Raw genomic sequence first — 16,852 nt, forward strand, 5'->3', positions numbered from 1 at the left:
TTTGAACAAGAAAAATAACGATGCTTTATAAAGGGATTACATGACAGTTAAATAATAATACAAGCAATTCATCAGTTCTATAAAAACTGTGAAGAGAAGCACAAATATGCTCTAATAATGAGATTTGCATTGTATAATTCATGTTTTACTGGCAACTTTCCTCTTCTTGAATACACCTTTCTGCTTCTGCTTCATATCCCTCTTCCTCTTTTTCGTTTGGTTTTGGAATGTTTTCCCAACCAAGGATGGCTGCTCTCTTAATGCAAAACTTTTTGCAACATGTCCCAAATGAAGTTTCTTCACCATGAAAATTTGTTTCAGGTCTCCACGATGCGCCGTGTATGCACGAACCCAAGAGCAAAAAGCATCCTTTGCCACTTTCTTAATCTTTGGCTGTGAAAACAACACCAGGGAAAACATTATTTTGAAGCAGATAAAGACCTAAAATCATCTTTCAAAATCAAACAAATTCGAAGGCAGTGAGGAAAGGAGGACAAACAAATAGTTCACAAAAATATAGGGGCTAAATTAGGATCCATATGCATAAATCATACCTCTGCTGAAATATATGATTCAAGCTCCTTCTGAAGTGATACAACCCACGGATGTGATTCTAAAGAAACAAACTTCTTGACACGGTGCATTTGACCGTGCAATGGGAAAGAATCTAATATTTTGATGAGTGGATACTCCGTTAGTGTGACACCATGTTTCTCGAGGTCTTCCAAGTAATCTGCTTCTATTGGCTGTAGAAATAGCAAGGACTCTCCTCTTTCACCCAATCGAGCCGTCCTACCTACTCTGCATCATAGATCAAAGGTAGCTTTAAGCTTTGATTGACCATATACATTAGTTCCACAAGAATTTGAACATGCGACCATGACACATGTCGGCTCATCTAATATGCTCAAAAGGTAGTAGCACAACCCATTAGAAAACAAGTTAGACTGTTAAACTAATCAAGACAAGAATTCACAAATAAGCAGTTAGAAATTTGTTCAACAAGAAGCATCCATGCTAAAATTTCTTTATAATGCTCTTGCTCAGAGGAGATGTGCATAAATGAGGACTTAGAAGCTAATCAAACTTCGAACAGCAAGTAAAGGTTTGTAGACTCCAAATACACAGAAGAAATAAGATTACGGTCAAAATCGATCAAGACAAATCAAAAACATGCCAAGTAAATAATGCTGTGAACTAGCAGAATAGAGAGATACTTCCAAGAAAATAGCCTCTAAATACCTATGCACATATTCAGTGGCCTCCCCTGGTGAATCATACTGTATGATACATCTAACTTTTGGAAAATCTAAGCCCCTAGCAGCAACATCCGTAGAGACAAGAAGAGCCGACTTTTCTGTTTTAAAGGCACTGAAAGTGGTTCTTCTATCTTCTTGCTTCATATTCCCATGTAACCTAAAAGTTTTGCATTTCAGAAACATCTGCTTATGTTCTTCGTCAAATTGCGAGTAGGGTGACCACTGGAATTCACTCAACAGCATATAGTGAAAATCCACTGCATCACAAGTTGAAAAGAATACCACAACCTGCAGAATGATCATTTGAATTAATTAATCGAACAAGTATAAAATAGTTAAAATATGTTATTAGAAGTAACTTTCAGCAGCAAAGTAAAGACAACAGAGGCAATGAACAAATCCTTTACACTTGAACAAGGTACTATAAACAGTATAGGCAGTAAGCACACGAATTTCCACTCTCTAATTGCAGTTATTCAGGAAATACAAACTAAAGGAATCCTCTGATGCAAGGTCACGAATATAATCAATATAAAATTGACTAAATTTTATGCATGGAAACTCGCATCTTCTACTTGCCATTTTGATTCAGTGAATAATATCTTAAAAAATGTTGTAGGAAACAAAATCTAACAATATTATACTATTACATTACCTTTTGGGAAGCTTCTCTGTCGAAAAGATGTTTTAGAATAGAAAGCAGTACAGAAAGCCTTGAACCACACGGCACTGTAAAAGGTTTCAATAGTCACGTATATCAAAGCTCAGCAAGGTCAACAAACCAGAGAGAAAGAAAGAGAGCATTCAGAAAATGTATACCTTTAACATATCTCTGAACTAATTGAGCTGGAAGCTTATAATCCCCACTTGAAGAATTTACAAAGTTGCCTGAGTAATCGAGGTCCTCATCTACATCAGAACTCAAGGATCCCGTTTGGTTAACTGACGAATCTGGTTGTGTCTTCATGTTGTCAAGACCAATCATTACAGGATTTTCTAAACTAATTTTGGCAAGATGGTTTACTTTTTCATTTAATGTAGCTGATAATAGCAAATTCTGCCTTTGAAATTCTGAGGATTTTCCCTTTCCAACAGATTCGTTTTCCCTAGAACCCAACAGATCCAATATCTCTTCAATATCTTTGCCAAATCCCAACTCCAGAATTCTGTCAGGATATGCAGTCAGGTAAAGATTTATATGAAACAGAAAGTTAAGATCCACTCATATGAAACCTTAGACATCACGCCAAACCTGTCTGCTTCATCGAAGATAATCCACCGCATATTTGTGTGCATGAAAGATGACGTGTTTTTTAAGTGATCCAACAGCCGTCCAGGAGTTGCAATAAGGATAGAAATGCCTGAAATGAATCATATGAAACATTCATGAACTAAATTTAAAGATTAAAAGATAAAAAAACAATTATAAGGAACATCTGAAATGACCAGTCGATATTAAGACACTGGACACACATTCATAGGTCTACCAAATTGAATTTGTGGGAACATGAACTACAAGCTTTCTGAAACTGAGGAGTTCAGCAAAACAAAGAAAAATAAAATTACCTTTTCGCAGCCTGGCTTTCTCTTTATTCCTGTTTTCACCACCCATTACATAACCGGGAACAATCCAATGAAAACGATGCAATAAAGTCTGCAGAATTTCATAAACCTGCAAGCATAACTCACGCGTCGGTACAAGGACCAACGCTAACACAAACATATCAAATTTTATTTATTCATGCTTAAACAAACAGAACAGAAATATTTTACTCATTCATTCTAAAACATAGGCCAACAACAATTAAACCTCTCCAAGATCTGATTTCAGCTCCCTGTGAGTGAGCAACAAAATTTCACATGGCAATGGAAACAAACATTATAGACTTTCAAAAACAATAAGTATGATAACACATCCCGTTAAAAGCATAAAACATACCAAAGTACCATGAGACCGCTCAATCCGGGGACTGTAACCCTGCAAGTGATGAACTATAGGAGCCAAATATGCGATTGTTTTTCCAGAACCCGTTTCTGCATTAACAAGTCTAATACAATCTCCAATCAAGGATCCCAAAATCACTTAAAAGAAGGGCGGGGGGGGGGGGGGGGACTAGAAAACGTGAACTAAAAAATCCAATTTTGAATAGAAGAAAACTTCCGACTTATAAATGCTAAATAGACAATCATGAGGCAAAAGTGGTAGTAGCAAATACTAAAAAGAGAAACAAAAAACACAAAACCTTGAATTAAAGATAACAGAAACAACAAAGCAATTGAGCAGAATACAACTTGTATTAAAAAGGGCTAAAAACAACCCCCGATTCAGGAAACAGGAAAACTTGCAACACAACAAGCCCAATTACAAATTAAAGATAACACCAAAATCGATAAAGAAAACAACCCAACAGTGTGTGTGTGAATGAGAGAGCTTAACAAAACAGTACAAAAATAGAGAAGTGAAGGATACACATGACGACCAGAGAGTATAACAGGAATAGCTTGAGCTTGGATATGAGTTGGAGATTCAAAACCCAACCTTTCTGTTTAAGAAGAAATAGGTTTTTTTTTCAGAACACGAGAGTTTAAAGGGTTAGAATGTAAAATCAATTAGAAAGACAATCATAAGTAACATGTCTGTAAAACAAAAACAGAGGGAGGCAACCTCGTAGCTGGTCAGAGAGAGTGGAGAGGAGGCCAAGGCTGGAGAAGGAACACGAAGCGAATATCTCCGATTCCTTGGTTTGGGTTTTGGTGTTTGATTTGTTACTCGCGGTTTCTTCTTTATCTTTGTTTGCTTTCTGGGTTTTCTTCATCTTTCTTCTCAGCTGCTGGCCAAGGTTTAAGGTTTTCGGGAGCTTTGTTTTCTCCTTATTTTTCTTTTATATTCTTTCCCTCTACCGCTTCCTCTAGGGTTGGGTTTATCACACTACTCACTCATTGATCACAACGTTCAATGACGGAAAAATTAAAACCGCGTAACCGTAGTTAAATATCTCTATTATGTTCCTTGTGTCACGTTATGGTTATTTTAGAAATTTATTTTTTAAAAATAAAAATAAATTTATTAAAGAAAATAGCCCCCTCCCACGGGCTCCCTTCCCCTTCTCCCTTTCTCTCTTTCCCCCTTCTACCGTCTGTCAGCTAATCGATCGTGATTGTTAGTGCCAACGTCATTAGTATCGGTGTTGACTCCTGATTAAATTTCTGTTGATTTTTTGTTCTAAACTGACGTAATTTATCATGGAGAAGCATTTAAAGGTTTGTCAAATTTTAAACTATAGTCTCTGTTTTTCATTGATTTCGACTGATTTCTAGGTCTATAAACCACATCGCCACCATCATTCGAACCACCATGTAATTCCGCTCAAAACTCAATCATTCGGCGATGACGATAATGGTCAAAAATAATTTGCAACCGTGGAGGGAGGGAGACAAAGGAATGGGTTGAGGTTGATTTTTTTTATCTTTTAAAAATAATATTTTTATTATTAAAAAAATAAAAAGATTAAAAAAATAAACAATAGTCACTTATGTTGCAACCGTCTTTCGGTTGGTTCCCGGAATCGGGCTTTGACTTAGAAAAATGTGGAAAATAGATTGGAGTCGCCACCGATTATTTATTTAAAAATAAATAGGTTAACCGGATACCTTATTTCTTACCTGATCTGCGTCTTACCAAAGATATGTCGGATTCGGGAGTCGGTTACAGTCAAGGAAGGATTAGCACCCTTGAACTGCCCTTTCGGTACTACATAATTTCCAGTTGTCTTAAATTAAGAAAATTGTAATTTAAATTAAAAGGTAAAATATCGATCCGAGTTACTTACCGTAGATTGCTTAAATTGTGCCCTTTGATAATAAAATGTTAGATAAAAAGGTCGAACCAAAAAAATAGAAAAGGGTTAAATTACAATGTTTCAAAGAATGTATACGATGAGGAATTAATTGAAATAAAGATAAAATGTGCATATCAAAATTCATGAAAGATAATAATAATTAGGAGGAACAAAAATAATGCAAAGAAAACAAGTTTATTAACGCAAAAAAAACATGCTAAATACGAGATTTAGCCATAAAAGGACCACAAATAATGAAACAAATAAATCCCCGAAAATGGTTAAGAAATAAAATAATAAAAGGAAGCAAAGTAAAATAAAATAATAAAACAGAACGGAATAATAAAATAAATGAATATAAAACAAAACAAAATGAAGGGGGGAATGAAAAGAAAATATGCATGTGGGGTTTAAAAGATAAGTTAGAATAAGATATTTATATACATATAAAACATGATGAAAAACAAAAAAGGAAAGAGAATAAGAAAAACAAGATAATGGGCCCCTATGTCATCAACGGGAAAGACATAGTGAAGGGGAGGTTAGGAAACCAAGAGCCTAGGAAGAAGAAAAACTTAGAATGGACAAATTAGTTAGGTTACATATATATATATATATATATAATATGAAATTAATCAAAAGTACACAAGAAATGCATATATATATAGAGACATTAGGAAAATAAAATACAAATAAATAAATAAATAAAATATATATATATTACGATATATAAAAAATGGAAAAAGATTAAACGAAATATATATATTCAAATAAAATAATAATAGGCAACAAAATAAAATGAAAATAAAAAAAAAACATCTACATTTATATGCATAAGAAAAAAATGGTATAAAATATATATGTAATGGGAAAGAAAATAATATTACATGAATAAATAAAAAAATATAGTAAATAGATATAAAAATATAATTATACATATATAAATAATAAGGATTAAAACAATAAGAAAAGCAAATCGAGTAGCCAATTTAAAAGAGAATCGTGATTTAAAAATCGGATTTGGGATCGAAATTATAGACCTCTAAGGAATGAATGACCAAAAGAGTGGTTTACCCTAATTGCCTCAGGAACCCGCGGATCCTCCCCGGGTCAGGGTCGACACGCGGGTCACCGCTCAGGTCAGTATATAAGCCAACGTTTTGGCCTTGATCCTCATTTCTCTCCTCTAAAAAAACGAAGACTCCTCCCCATCTCTCTTTTCTCTGCCTTGTTCTTCAAGAATGAAGAACAAGCGCCACATTTCCCAGAAATCGGCGGTTGCTCCGCCTCACCGTCGCCGTTGAACGGCGACGGCCGCCGTTCATCGGCGGCAAAACCACAAAAAAAAATTATTTTCCAGGAGCTTTTCTCCTCCTCGTTTTGAAAATCAAGTTGTTGTTTTTCAAAAAGGCCTCGGGTTTTCGTAGATCTACAAAAATAATCTTTGAACGAAAACCCCTTTCATCGGCCAAAAAGCGACTTGTGAGTTCGATCCGCACCAAATAATACAGGAAATACAACATGCAAAGCAAGAAACCGAATAAACAAAGGTAAGAAAGAAAAAAATGCTACCTTTTTATTATCTCTTTCGAAAATCTTTACAAAGGTTTGGATCTTCTTGGCTATTGTGTGGGAGTGCTTGTTACACAGTGATCTCGTGGTTGAATCCAGTGTAAATCCCCCCTTTTTACTGTGTGATTACATTGAATATTTATAGCCTAGAATTTTAAGTATTTCATTCCTATTATGACTCTAACTTGGTTGTTTGGTTGTTTGTTGGTTGTGGGTGACTTCGGGATAACCTTGCACCGAACGGCTCGGAGTGGGGGGCGTGTGGCTGTGAAATCCGTAGAGGAAGTCGTGAGGCGTGGGACTCTTGGCCAAGACTCCATGCGGCGCTGGTTGCTGAAACGAGAGCTAGGGTTTTACACGGTGGGCGGCTGGGGTGTATCAGGTCACGTGGGACTTGGGCTTGTATTTGGGGCCTGAAAATGTGAAATAATAAATAAATAAATAAATAATAATATATGTTTATTATATATATATATATATATATAACGAATGAATGGATGAAATGAGGGGTGTCTACAGCTGCCCCTCTTTGCTTATTATCGTGTAACGAAAATGGAGTAAAGATTAATAGACACAAATTTCATCCATATCGAATGTCCTCTGTCGTAGAGTTAAAATCCGATGTAAGACTGGTTTGTCAATCACAAAATGACCTCATCGTTGTGAGGTTGAGTTCAAACTGAGCCCGGAAATCCTTCATTGTGAAGTCGAAATTGAACTCGGAGCTCTTGGCAAGTGGCCTCTGAATCATCTTCTGGTTCAAGGTACTTCGTCGTGAATGTGACCCTTGATCTGAAGACTGTGGTGTTGTGGTGTTACAGATGACTCCTTCGTCGTGAAGTTGGGTCAATCTGTTTGTGAAGTTGGAATTATATATGGCTCCTTCGTCGTGAAGTTGAGCCTGAGAATTGGATATCCCTCGTCGTGAGGTTGAAATCCAATGCAAGTTGCGTTGTTTCGAGGCCAATATCCTTCGCCGTGAAGTTGAAATTGACTCTGAAACTGGAAAGTGTTTGTTGACAACCAGCGGCCCCTTCGTTGTGAAGTTGAACTTGTGTTGTCTCGAGTCTAATATCCTTCGCTGTGAAGTTGAAATTGGCTCTGACATTGGGAAGTTGTTTGTTGACAGCCAGCGGCCCCTTCGTTGTGAAGTTGAACTTGTGCTATCTTAAACTGGGAAATTTTGTTGACAACCAGTGGCCCCTTCGTTGTGAAGTTGAACTTGTGTTGTCTGACACTGGCAAATTTTGTTGACAACCAGCGGCCCCTTCGTTGTGAAGTTGAACTTGTGTTGTCTTGAGTGGAACGATATCCTCCGTCGTGGAGTTGAAATCGCTGATGGCCCCTTCGTCGTGAAGTTGAGCCTTGACTTGAATATCCTTCGCCGTGAAGTTGAAATCCAAGTATTGTATGTGGCGGGTGGACATGATTCCCTTCACCGTGAAGTCGAAACCGTGGGGACCCTTCTATCGTGAAATTTGGTCTTGAGCTAGATACCCTTCGTCATGAAGTTGAAATCTGCTCTCGAGTTGATTGTGTAGCTTTGAGCTCAATATCCTTCGTTGCGAAGTTGAAATTGACTCTAGCTAAAAACCTGAAGAAATTATGCATGTGTGATAAGATGGATGCCATGCCTAAAATGCATATGCAACATGTGTTATTTTTGGGTTCCGAAGGGAAATCTCAATCTCCGGTTGTTTTTCTGGAGCCTTGATTCTGGAATCTTCGAGTTCTGAGTTCTTCAAATGTTCAAAACAGACGTGCACATTCTATTTTTGACTTGAGAAATGCTGCTCGGCCATCCCGAGTATGTGCCTGAGCCTTGATTGGCTTCCAAGTACCTGTACTTTTCAATGAATCTTTGTACAGTAATATGCGACTATCTTTTGCAAAAGTAAATAATCATTAAGTTTAAGCTCAATCCAAGATGCTCAAAAGGAATTGGTTTAGAGAAAAAGATTGTCTTTTATTCATGGAAAAAAGAACAAACAATTCATGACAAACATTCTGGGAAATGATGAGGCGTAAATGAATGTCTTAGATCTCGATAATATGGGCACTTCTGAGCTGAAAAAGCCGTTAGGTGACCTTGAATGCAGCCTTTGCCAAAAGGTCTTTGAAAATGTGACAATGTCTAGGAGAGTACAACCTTCCTCCGACTTGCTGAGACTGGTAGAAGATTCAGATGCCGGGATATTTCCACTGTATGGATTTCTTGAGTTAATATCCAAATCGCCCTTTCGGGTTTTCCATTCGGACCCGTCCTTAGTTGCAATACGCCCTTTGCGGGTTTTCATCTTGAACCCACCTTGTTTTTTCTTTTCTTTTTGTTCTTTTTTCTATTTAGGGCGCCCTTTCGGGTTTTCACCCTAAACGTCCTTTGCTTTTTCTTTCAGTTTTTTTGTTTTTTTTTTTGTTTTTTTTCATCTTTGTCTTTTCGACTTAGGACGCCCTCTCGGGTTTTCATCCTAAGCGAAGTATTTCTTGACTGCATCCGAATTGACGGGGTATGGCAATTCTGGTCCGTCCATTTCAGCCAGGACAAGCGCTCTTCCGGAAAAGGCTTTCTTCACGACATAAGGTCTTTCCCAATTTGGCATCCATTTTCCTCGGAAATCTTTCTGGACTGACCAGATTCTCTTCAGCACCAGATCTCCTTCACGGAATATCCTTGGGTGCACCTTCTTGTCATGTGCTCGAATCATTCGTTTCTGATAGATTTGACCATGGTGAATGGCCTTCAGCCTCTTTTCATCTATCAGATTTAACTGATCGTATCGAGATTGCACCCACTCTGCATCATCTAGTTTGACTTCTGTCAAGACCCGGAGTGATGGGATTTCTACTTCGATGGGTAGAACTGCTTCCATTCCATAAGCGAGTGAAAATGGAGTTGCCCTAGTCGAGGTTCGTACCGAGGTTCGGTAGGCGAACAAAGCAAAAGGCAACTTCTCATGCCAGTCTTTGTAGGTTTCAGTCGTCTTCTCCGCTATCCTTTTAATGTTTTTGTTTGCTGCTTCTACTGCTCCATTCATCTTTGGTCTGTAGGTTGTAGAATTGTGGTACTTTATGTTAAATTGCTCACAGGCAGCTTTCATCGTTTTGTTGTTCAAGTTTGTAGCATTATCGGTGATGATCCTCTCCGGTAGACCATACCGACATATGATCTCTTTCTTTAGAAACTTGCAAATGGTGGACTGAGTGACACTGGCATATGATGCAGCTTCTACCCATTTTGTGAAGTAATCGATTGCCACGAGGATAAACTGATGACCATTTGAAGCATTTGGATGTATTTGCCCGATAACGTCCATCCCCCACATAGAGAAAGGCCAAGGTGACGTCATCACATGTAGTGGATGGGGTGGAACATTTATTTTGTCTCCATAAATCTGACACTTATGACACCTTCTAGCGTAGTTGACGCAATCACTTTCCAGTGTGGACCAGAAATAACCGCATCTCATTATTTGTCTTGACATCATGTGTCCGTTCGCATGTGTTCCACAAACTCCGTCATGTATTTCTTCTACAATCATCTTTGCTTCTTCTGCATTGACACACCTTAACAAGACTTGATCATGGCTTTTCTTGTACAAGACCTCCCCGTCAAGGACATATCCAGCTGCCATCCTTCTAATGGTTCTTTTGTCAGTTTCAGTGGCTTCTTCTGGATAATTATGATGCTTGATGTATTGCAGAATATCATGGTACCAAGGCTTAGTGTCTTTCACCTCCTCGATTTGGTAACAATGAGCTGGGTACTCATACGACTGCATATCAACTGGTGTCATTTCAGATTCCCCGCCAGCCTTGAATGCGGCTGCCAAGGTGGCTAAGGCATCAGCCATTTGATTTTCTTCTCTTGGTACATAGTGGAATGTGACTTCATTAAATTATTTGAGCATATCTAGTATTAGCTTCCGGTACTCTATCAGCTTTACATCCTTGGTTTCCCATTCTCCACGGAGCTGATAGATTACTAAGGCTGAATCTCCGTATATCCGCAAGGTTTTTATACTTTGTCCCAGTGCAGCTCGAATTCCCAGAACGCATGCTTCATACTCTGCCATGTTATTGGTGCAATCGAAGTTTAGTCTGCTGGTAAATGGGTAGTGACTCCCTTCCGGGGAGATTAATATTGCCCCGATGTCGTGTCCTAATGCATTTGATGCATCATCGAAATACATTCTCCAGGAATTGTCTGTTGAAGTGTCTGCTTCCTCTAAGGATATAGCCATTAAGTCTTCGTCTGGGAAATCAAAGTCCAACGGCTCATAGTTCTCATCGGTTCTGCTTGCCAAGAAGTCTGATATGGTGCTTCCTTTTATGGCTTTCTGGCTCACATACTCGATATCAAATTCTGACAAGAGTATCTGCCACCGGGCTAACCTTCCAGACAGAGCAGGTACACCCATCATGTACTTCAAAGGGTCTAATTTGGAAATCAGCCACGTAGTGTGATACAACATGTATTGTCTAAGTCTCTTTGTAGCCCAGACTAAAGCGCAACAAACCTTCTCAATGGGAGGATATCTGACCTCGCAATCTGTGAACTTCTTGCTCAAGTAGTAGATGGCTTTCTCCTTTCTTCCAGACTCATCATGTTGGCCTAGGACACAACCCATCGAATTCTCGAATATAGACAGGTATAAGAAAAGAGGCTTGCCCGGGATGGGGGACATCAAAATAGGAGTGTGTGATAAATACTCCTTTACTTTCTCGAATGCAAACTGACAGTTTTCATCCCATGCTCCAGGGCTATTCTTTCAGAGGAGACGAAAGATGGGGTCACACTTGTCGGTTAACTGAGAGATGAACCGAGCTATGTAATTTAGTCTGCCCAGAAAACCTCGGACTTCTTTTTGGGTTCGTGGTGGAGGTAGATTCTGGATAGCCTTAACCTTATCAGGATCGACTTCAATGCCTCTCCTGCTGACTATAAAGCCTAATAGTTTTCCAGATGTTACCCCGAAGGTACACTTGCTAGGGTTTAGTCTCAGTTGGAACTTTCTCAATCTCTGGAAGAGCTTCCTCAGATTCTCGACATGTTCATTCTCGGTTTGTGCCTTAACAATCATGTCGTCAACATAAACTTCGATCTCTTTGTGCATCATGTCGTGGAACAGGGTCACCATAGCTCTCTGATAAGTTGCCCCAGCATTCTTTAACCCGAAGGGCATCACTTTGTAACAGAAAGTTCCCCACATTATGACGAAAGTGGTCTTCTCCATGTCTTCAAGATGCATCTTGATCTGATTGTACCCCGAAAATCCATCCATGAATGAAAAGTATGCGTTCCCGGCTGTATTGTCCACCAGAGTGTCTATGTGTGGTAGAGGAAAGTTGTCCTTGGGACTTGCCTTGTTAAGGTCCCGGTAATCGACACACATACGTACTTTCCCATCTTTCTTCGGTACTGGCACTACGTTGGCCACCCACTCCGGATACTTGGCCACTTGAAGGAAACCGGCATTGAATTGCTTCTTGACTTCTTCCTTGATCTTAAGGAGCATTTCTGGTCGCATTCTTCTTAGTTTTTGTTGCACATGTTTGAATTCCGGTTTGATTGGCAGTTTGTGAACTACCATATCTGTGTCTAGCCTCGGCATGTCTTGATACGACCAAGCGAACACGTCTCTGTACTCCTGAAGTAAGACTATCAGATTTTGTCTTGCTTCATTCGAAAGTGTGGTGCCAATTTTAACCTCCCTTCGATCTTCTTCAGTCCCTAGGTTCAAGGTCTTGATCGTCTCTTCATGTGGCAGTATTTGTTTATCCTCTCTTTCTACCATTCTCAACAATTCGGTAGGCAAGTTACACTCTTCTTCATTTTCGCACTCATCAAATTCCCCGAGACAAATGGCTGATTCAAAATCTACCTCCGGATCAGGATCATCAGTGCCTACATTATCGTTATCTGGAGACCTGAGGGAAGAGAAAAATTTGTAGCGTGAGAGAAAAATATCCCACACGAAATGGTCAAGAATTAAATTCGAGAGCAAAAGGTAATGAAGTATTGGAATGAAAGAAATAGATAATGAATTCAAAAAGAACTAAAAGAATGATTTGTTTGCCATGAAAAAAAAGAAAGAAATAACATCTTTTATTAAACTTAAACAAAATGTTCATCCCCCCTTATAAAAGATCACCTATTGCCCCGGGTATAGGCAAATAGGGATAATTCGAATATTACTCTGAAAGACTCTTGTAGACCACAGGTAGTTCTTCGACCGACCAACGACTAGGCATGAACCCAGGTGGCAGAGGGCACATCCCAAATCTATCTCCATTATCGACATTTCCAGTGGTTACGGCATTGATGCTCAGATCTTCCAAAGCCGCTTCTAAATCTGTTGAGGTAGTTTCAAACACATAACCACCTGACTTGAATGTATGGTAAATAGGCGAGAATGTCATGGGCTCCCATTGAAGTTCATTTCCAGTCAGCCTGGCTATTCTTCTATCTCGGTTCTTTTGGATCTCCTTCCTCTTCTCATGATGATTGGGCTGAAAACCAAGCCCAAACCGATCCATCTTTGTAATAGGAGGGACTGGATTGATCCTTCCTTGTAGAAACTTCCCAAATCCTCTTCCGATTTTGGCACCACGTCCCAATGTTTGTTTGATCTCCATCTTGGTGCATTGGGAGAGTCGGGGTATAGGAATATTTCTTCATTCTGCCACGAACGTGGCGTTCACAAATTCTAAAGAACGGAATGAACATTCTACCGCTTCCTCATCTACCTCGATGTATGGAGCATCCGTGGACGCACTTGCCACGATATCTTCTTCTGCATTTATGATCACCAAGGTTCCATCAATCACAAATTTTACTTTTTGGTGCAGCGTGGATGATACTGCACCGGCTTGGTGGATCCAAGGCCTTCCCAAAAGACAGTTGTAAGAAGGCATGATATCCATCACCAGAAACTCGACATTGTAGGTGGCTGGTCCAATGGTTAGTGGTACCTTGATCTTGTCGATAACCTCTCTCTTGGTGCCATCAAATGATCGGACCATATTCTGGCATGCTCTCATATGTGAGGTATCTATTGGCAGTCTTTTCAATGTAACCAAAGGCATTACGTTCAGGGCTGATCCGTTGTCGAGTAAAACACTTGGTAAAGCATGCCCCTTACAGTAGGTAGTAATGTGTAATGCCTTTGTTTGTCCTCTCCCACCGGATGGAATCTCATCATCTGAGAATGAGATGAGATTATCAGCTTGAATATTATTAAACAGTCGATCCATCTTGCTGACTGGTATGTTTTGTGGCACGAACGTTTGATTCAGGACTTTCAACAGTGCCTCCCGATGTGCTTCTGAGTTTAACAAAAGTGCCAACATTGAAGTGTGTGTTGGCAAGTTGTGGAGCTGTTCTACAACACTGTACTCACTATGCTTCAGAAATTTGAGGAATTCTTTAGCTTCCTCCTCTTTTATAGGTTCATTGATAGCCAGTACGTCTTCCTTGAACGGCTCAAGTGGCCTTTGCCCCCCTTTGCTATTACATCCTCCGGAAGTACTCACCTGACATTCGTACTTCCATGGCACTTGCCGATTGTCCTTATATTGAAAAGGCCAAGGTGCTGAGATTACCACATTGGCTGGTGTTATTACTGTCATGCTTGCCTTAGGGGTAATTATCAAAGGACTACCCCTACCAAATCTTTTGTCTGATGATTCTCCAGTAGCACAGATGTCTGCTTCCGGGGAATCCTGAATTTCTTCATAGAACTCCAGCTCTTTCTTGTCCATTATGAGCTGGACTAATGTTTTGAATTCGGGGCAATCCTGCACTTTATGCCCCTCTTTGTTGTGGTAACAACAACGGTTACCATCTTTATTTCTCGCTGCATCGGGATAGGGTACAAGAAGCCCCACCTTTACCATTTGGCTCCCTACCCAAACTAAAGGAGTTTTAATTTCCGAAACACTGGTTTTGATTTTCCTACCCCTTTCAGTAGTAACTGCATTGATTCCTGTCTCTTGATGATTGGGCAAGGGGTTCTGAGCGACGTTTGGTGCTCCGGAGTCGAAAGTAATCCAATTCTTGTTCCGCATCCGTTGTACTAGCCTCTTAAATGCGAGACAACTTTCAATAGAATGCCCCTGCACACCGCCATGATATTCGCAGTTAGCGTTTTCGTCATACCATTTCGGATAAGGGGGCTTCATTAGATCCATAGGATAAGGTGACACTGCGTGAGTGTCAAAGAGCTGTTGGTATAGCTCTTTGTATGTCATGGGAATGGTATCGATTGGTTCCCTCTCCCTTTCCCTTCTCGGTTCTCTTTGATTCTGTCTGGAAGTACCGGATGGCACAACTGCTGTGGCATTTGGACCCGAGATCGTAACTCCCTTGTTAGCATTACAAGTGCTGACGTTATTGATCTCTCGCTCCTTGTTCCTCATGGGAGGCTTCTTACTAGAATCTCCTCCCTCAATCTTTCCTTGCCTGATGGCTAATTCGATCATCTCACCAGCCATGACTAAATCTGAGAAGCTTCCCGATGTAATTGCCACCAGGTGCCCGAAGTAGGGTGCCTTCAGGGTCTGTACAAATAGTTTTCTCGTTTCCTTTTCATCCAAGGGTGGATGAACTTGCACAGACAAATCCCTCCATCTCTGTGCGTACTGTCGGAAATTCTCATTGTGCTTCTTCTCCAGATTCTGCAGCATAATTCGGTCTGGTCTCATATCATTAATGTGCTTATATTGTTCTAAGAAAGACTTGGCCAAGTCTTTCCATGTTTTGACATGAGTTCGGCTGAGCTGGTTGTACCACCGGATAGCTGAACCGGATAGGCTCTCCTGAAAACAGTGGATCAGGAGTTGGTCATTTCCCCCATATCCTGTCATTTTCCGATATAACATAGTGATGTGGGCTGAGGGGCAGCTGTTCCCATCGAACTTCTCGAACTCAGGGATTTTAAACTTTGGCGGGAGCACCAAATCTGGAACCAGGCTTAGCTCCATCGCATCTACCCCATAATAGTCATGATCCCCTTTGACTATCTTCAGTTGGTCTTCTAACATCTTTATCTTCTCCTCCATCTTTTTGGCTTTGTCCTCCTCATCGAAATCTGGGATATGATAATCATCTGGATGATTGTCAGGGATGATCGTAGAAGTTTGTATCTTAACAGTAGGTGCAATTTTTGCTTTGGTAGCGGATGAGTTCCCGGGTAATACAAACTTCCCTTTAATAGCGGATAAGTCCCCGGGTAATACTCCGGGTGAGATAACCACTTGCGGGGTTGGTGATATGGTTATCCCCTCAGAGGAACCTGCCCCTGCTGCACTAGCTTGTTGTAAACCCGATAACTTGGCCACAATTTGGTCGACCAAAGACTCCTGGTTTTTCATGATGGACTCTAGGGTGCTTTTACTGTTCTGAGCCATTCTATCTTCTAGTTCTTTTTGTAGTTTGGCCATGTTCTCTTCAAGTTTTTCCATTCTGACCTCCATTTATCTCGTTTTTGTTCGGGTATTGTGCGGATGATGTGTATCTTGAGCTTGTAGAGGTATGCTTGGTGTCTGAGACATGTTCTGTTGGTTAATACAAATGTAAAAATATAGAAAAAATTGAAATATAAAATGCAAAATATGTGATGCATGATGTATGCAATTTAGAGGCACTGATCCAAAAAAATGTCCATTATTATAAATAATCTTTATTTAGACAAAAATATTTTATCTTGTAAGAGACATAAAAATAATCAAAGGTACACTCGGACTAAATCCTCTAGACCCCGAACAGCTTATAGCAGGTTGACAAGTCTTCTGCCTTCATCTGTCACTGGTTGTATACCTTGTCGGACTACTCCCGCTTCCCTTGCCAGGCCGTGTAGGTGGCGAGCTGCCTTCTGTACTTGATCCAAGAAATCTCGGATGACAGCGTCTCTGGCCTTCACCCTTTGTTATGCTTGCTCCCAACGGAAACGCCACTGCAAACCCCCATCGAAGAGCACTATCTGATGCTCGCTTGCTTGCTTTTTGAATCCATCTACAATAGCTTCTAACTCAGCTATTGTTTTACCATCTCTCTCATGTTGTTTCTCCAGATCAGTCACTTGGATTCTCAGGCATTGGTTTTGATGATGACAGTCTGCTAGGCGCCTCTGGGCAGTCTTCATCTGTTCCTTCCACGTTTTCTCATCCGGCCCCTCGAATTTC

At 40.0% G+C, this 16,852-nt stretch overlaps 1 protein-coding gene across 2 annotated transcripts; it reads right to left on the bottom strand.

Moving 5' to 3' along the window:
* Nucleotides 1-42: 42 nt before the first annotated feature.
* Nucleotides 43-4,168, bottom strand: LOC120119660 (DEAD-box ATP-dependent RNA helicase 17-like). 2 transcript variants are annotated; one of them, XM_039139465.1, is made up of 10 exons: nt 3,925-4,168; nt 3,730-3,802; nt 3,195-3,307; nt 2,826-2,969; nt 2,512-2,620; nt 2,079-2,425; nt 1,915-1,988; nt 1,243-1,547; nt 555-801; nt 43-393 (listed from the first exon to the last, which is right to left on the bottom strand). In XM_039139465.1, the coding sequence occupies exons 1-10, from the start codon at nt 4,073-4,075 to the stop codon at nt 139-141; spliced, it is 1,818 nt and encodes a 605-aa protein (XP_038995396.1). In that variant the 5' UTR covers nt 4,076-4,168; the 3' UTR covers nt 43-138. The 2 variants fall into 2 exon arrangements, with proteins under 2 accessions (XP_038995396.1, XP_038995395.1); XM_039139464.1 differs by having other exon boundaries at nt 44-393; nt 2,826-2,931; nt 3,199-3,307.
* Nucleotides 4,169-16,852: the final 12,684 nt, after the last annotated feature.

Source organism: Hibiscus syriacus, unplaced genomic scaffold (genome assembly GCF_006381635.1).
Source record: "Hibiscus syriacus cultivar Baekdansim isolate YM2019G1 unplaced genomic scaffold, ASM638163v2 tig00110332_pilon, whole genome shotgun sequence".
Taxonomy (NCBI): Eukaryota; Viridiplantae; Streptophyta; class Magnoliopsida; order Malvales; family Malvaceae; genus Hibiscus; species Hibiscus syriacus.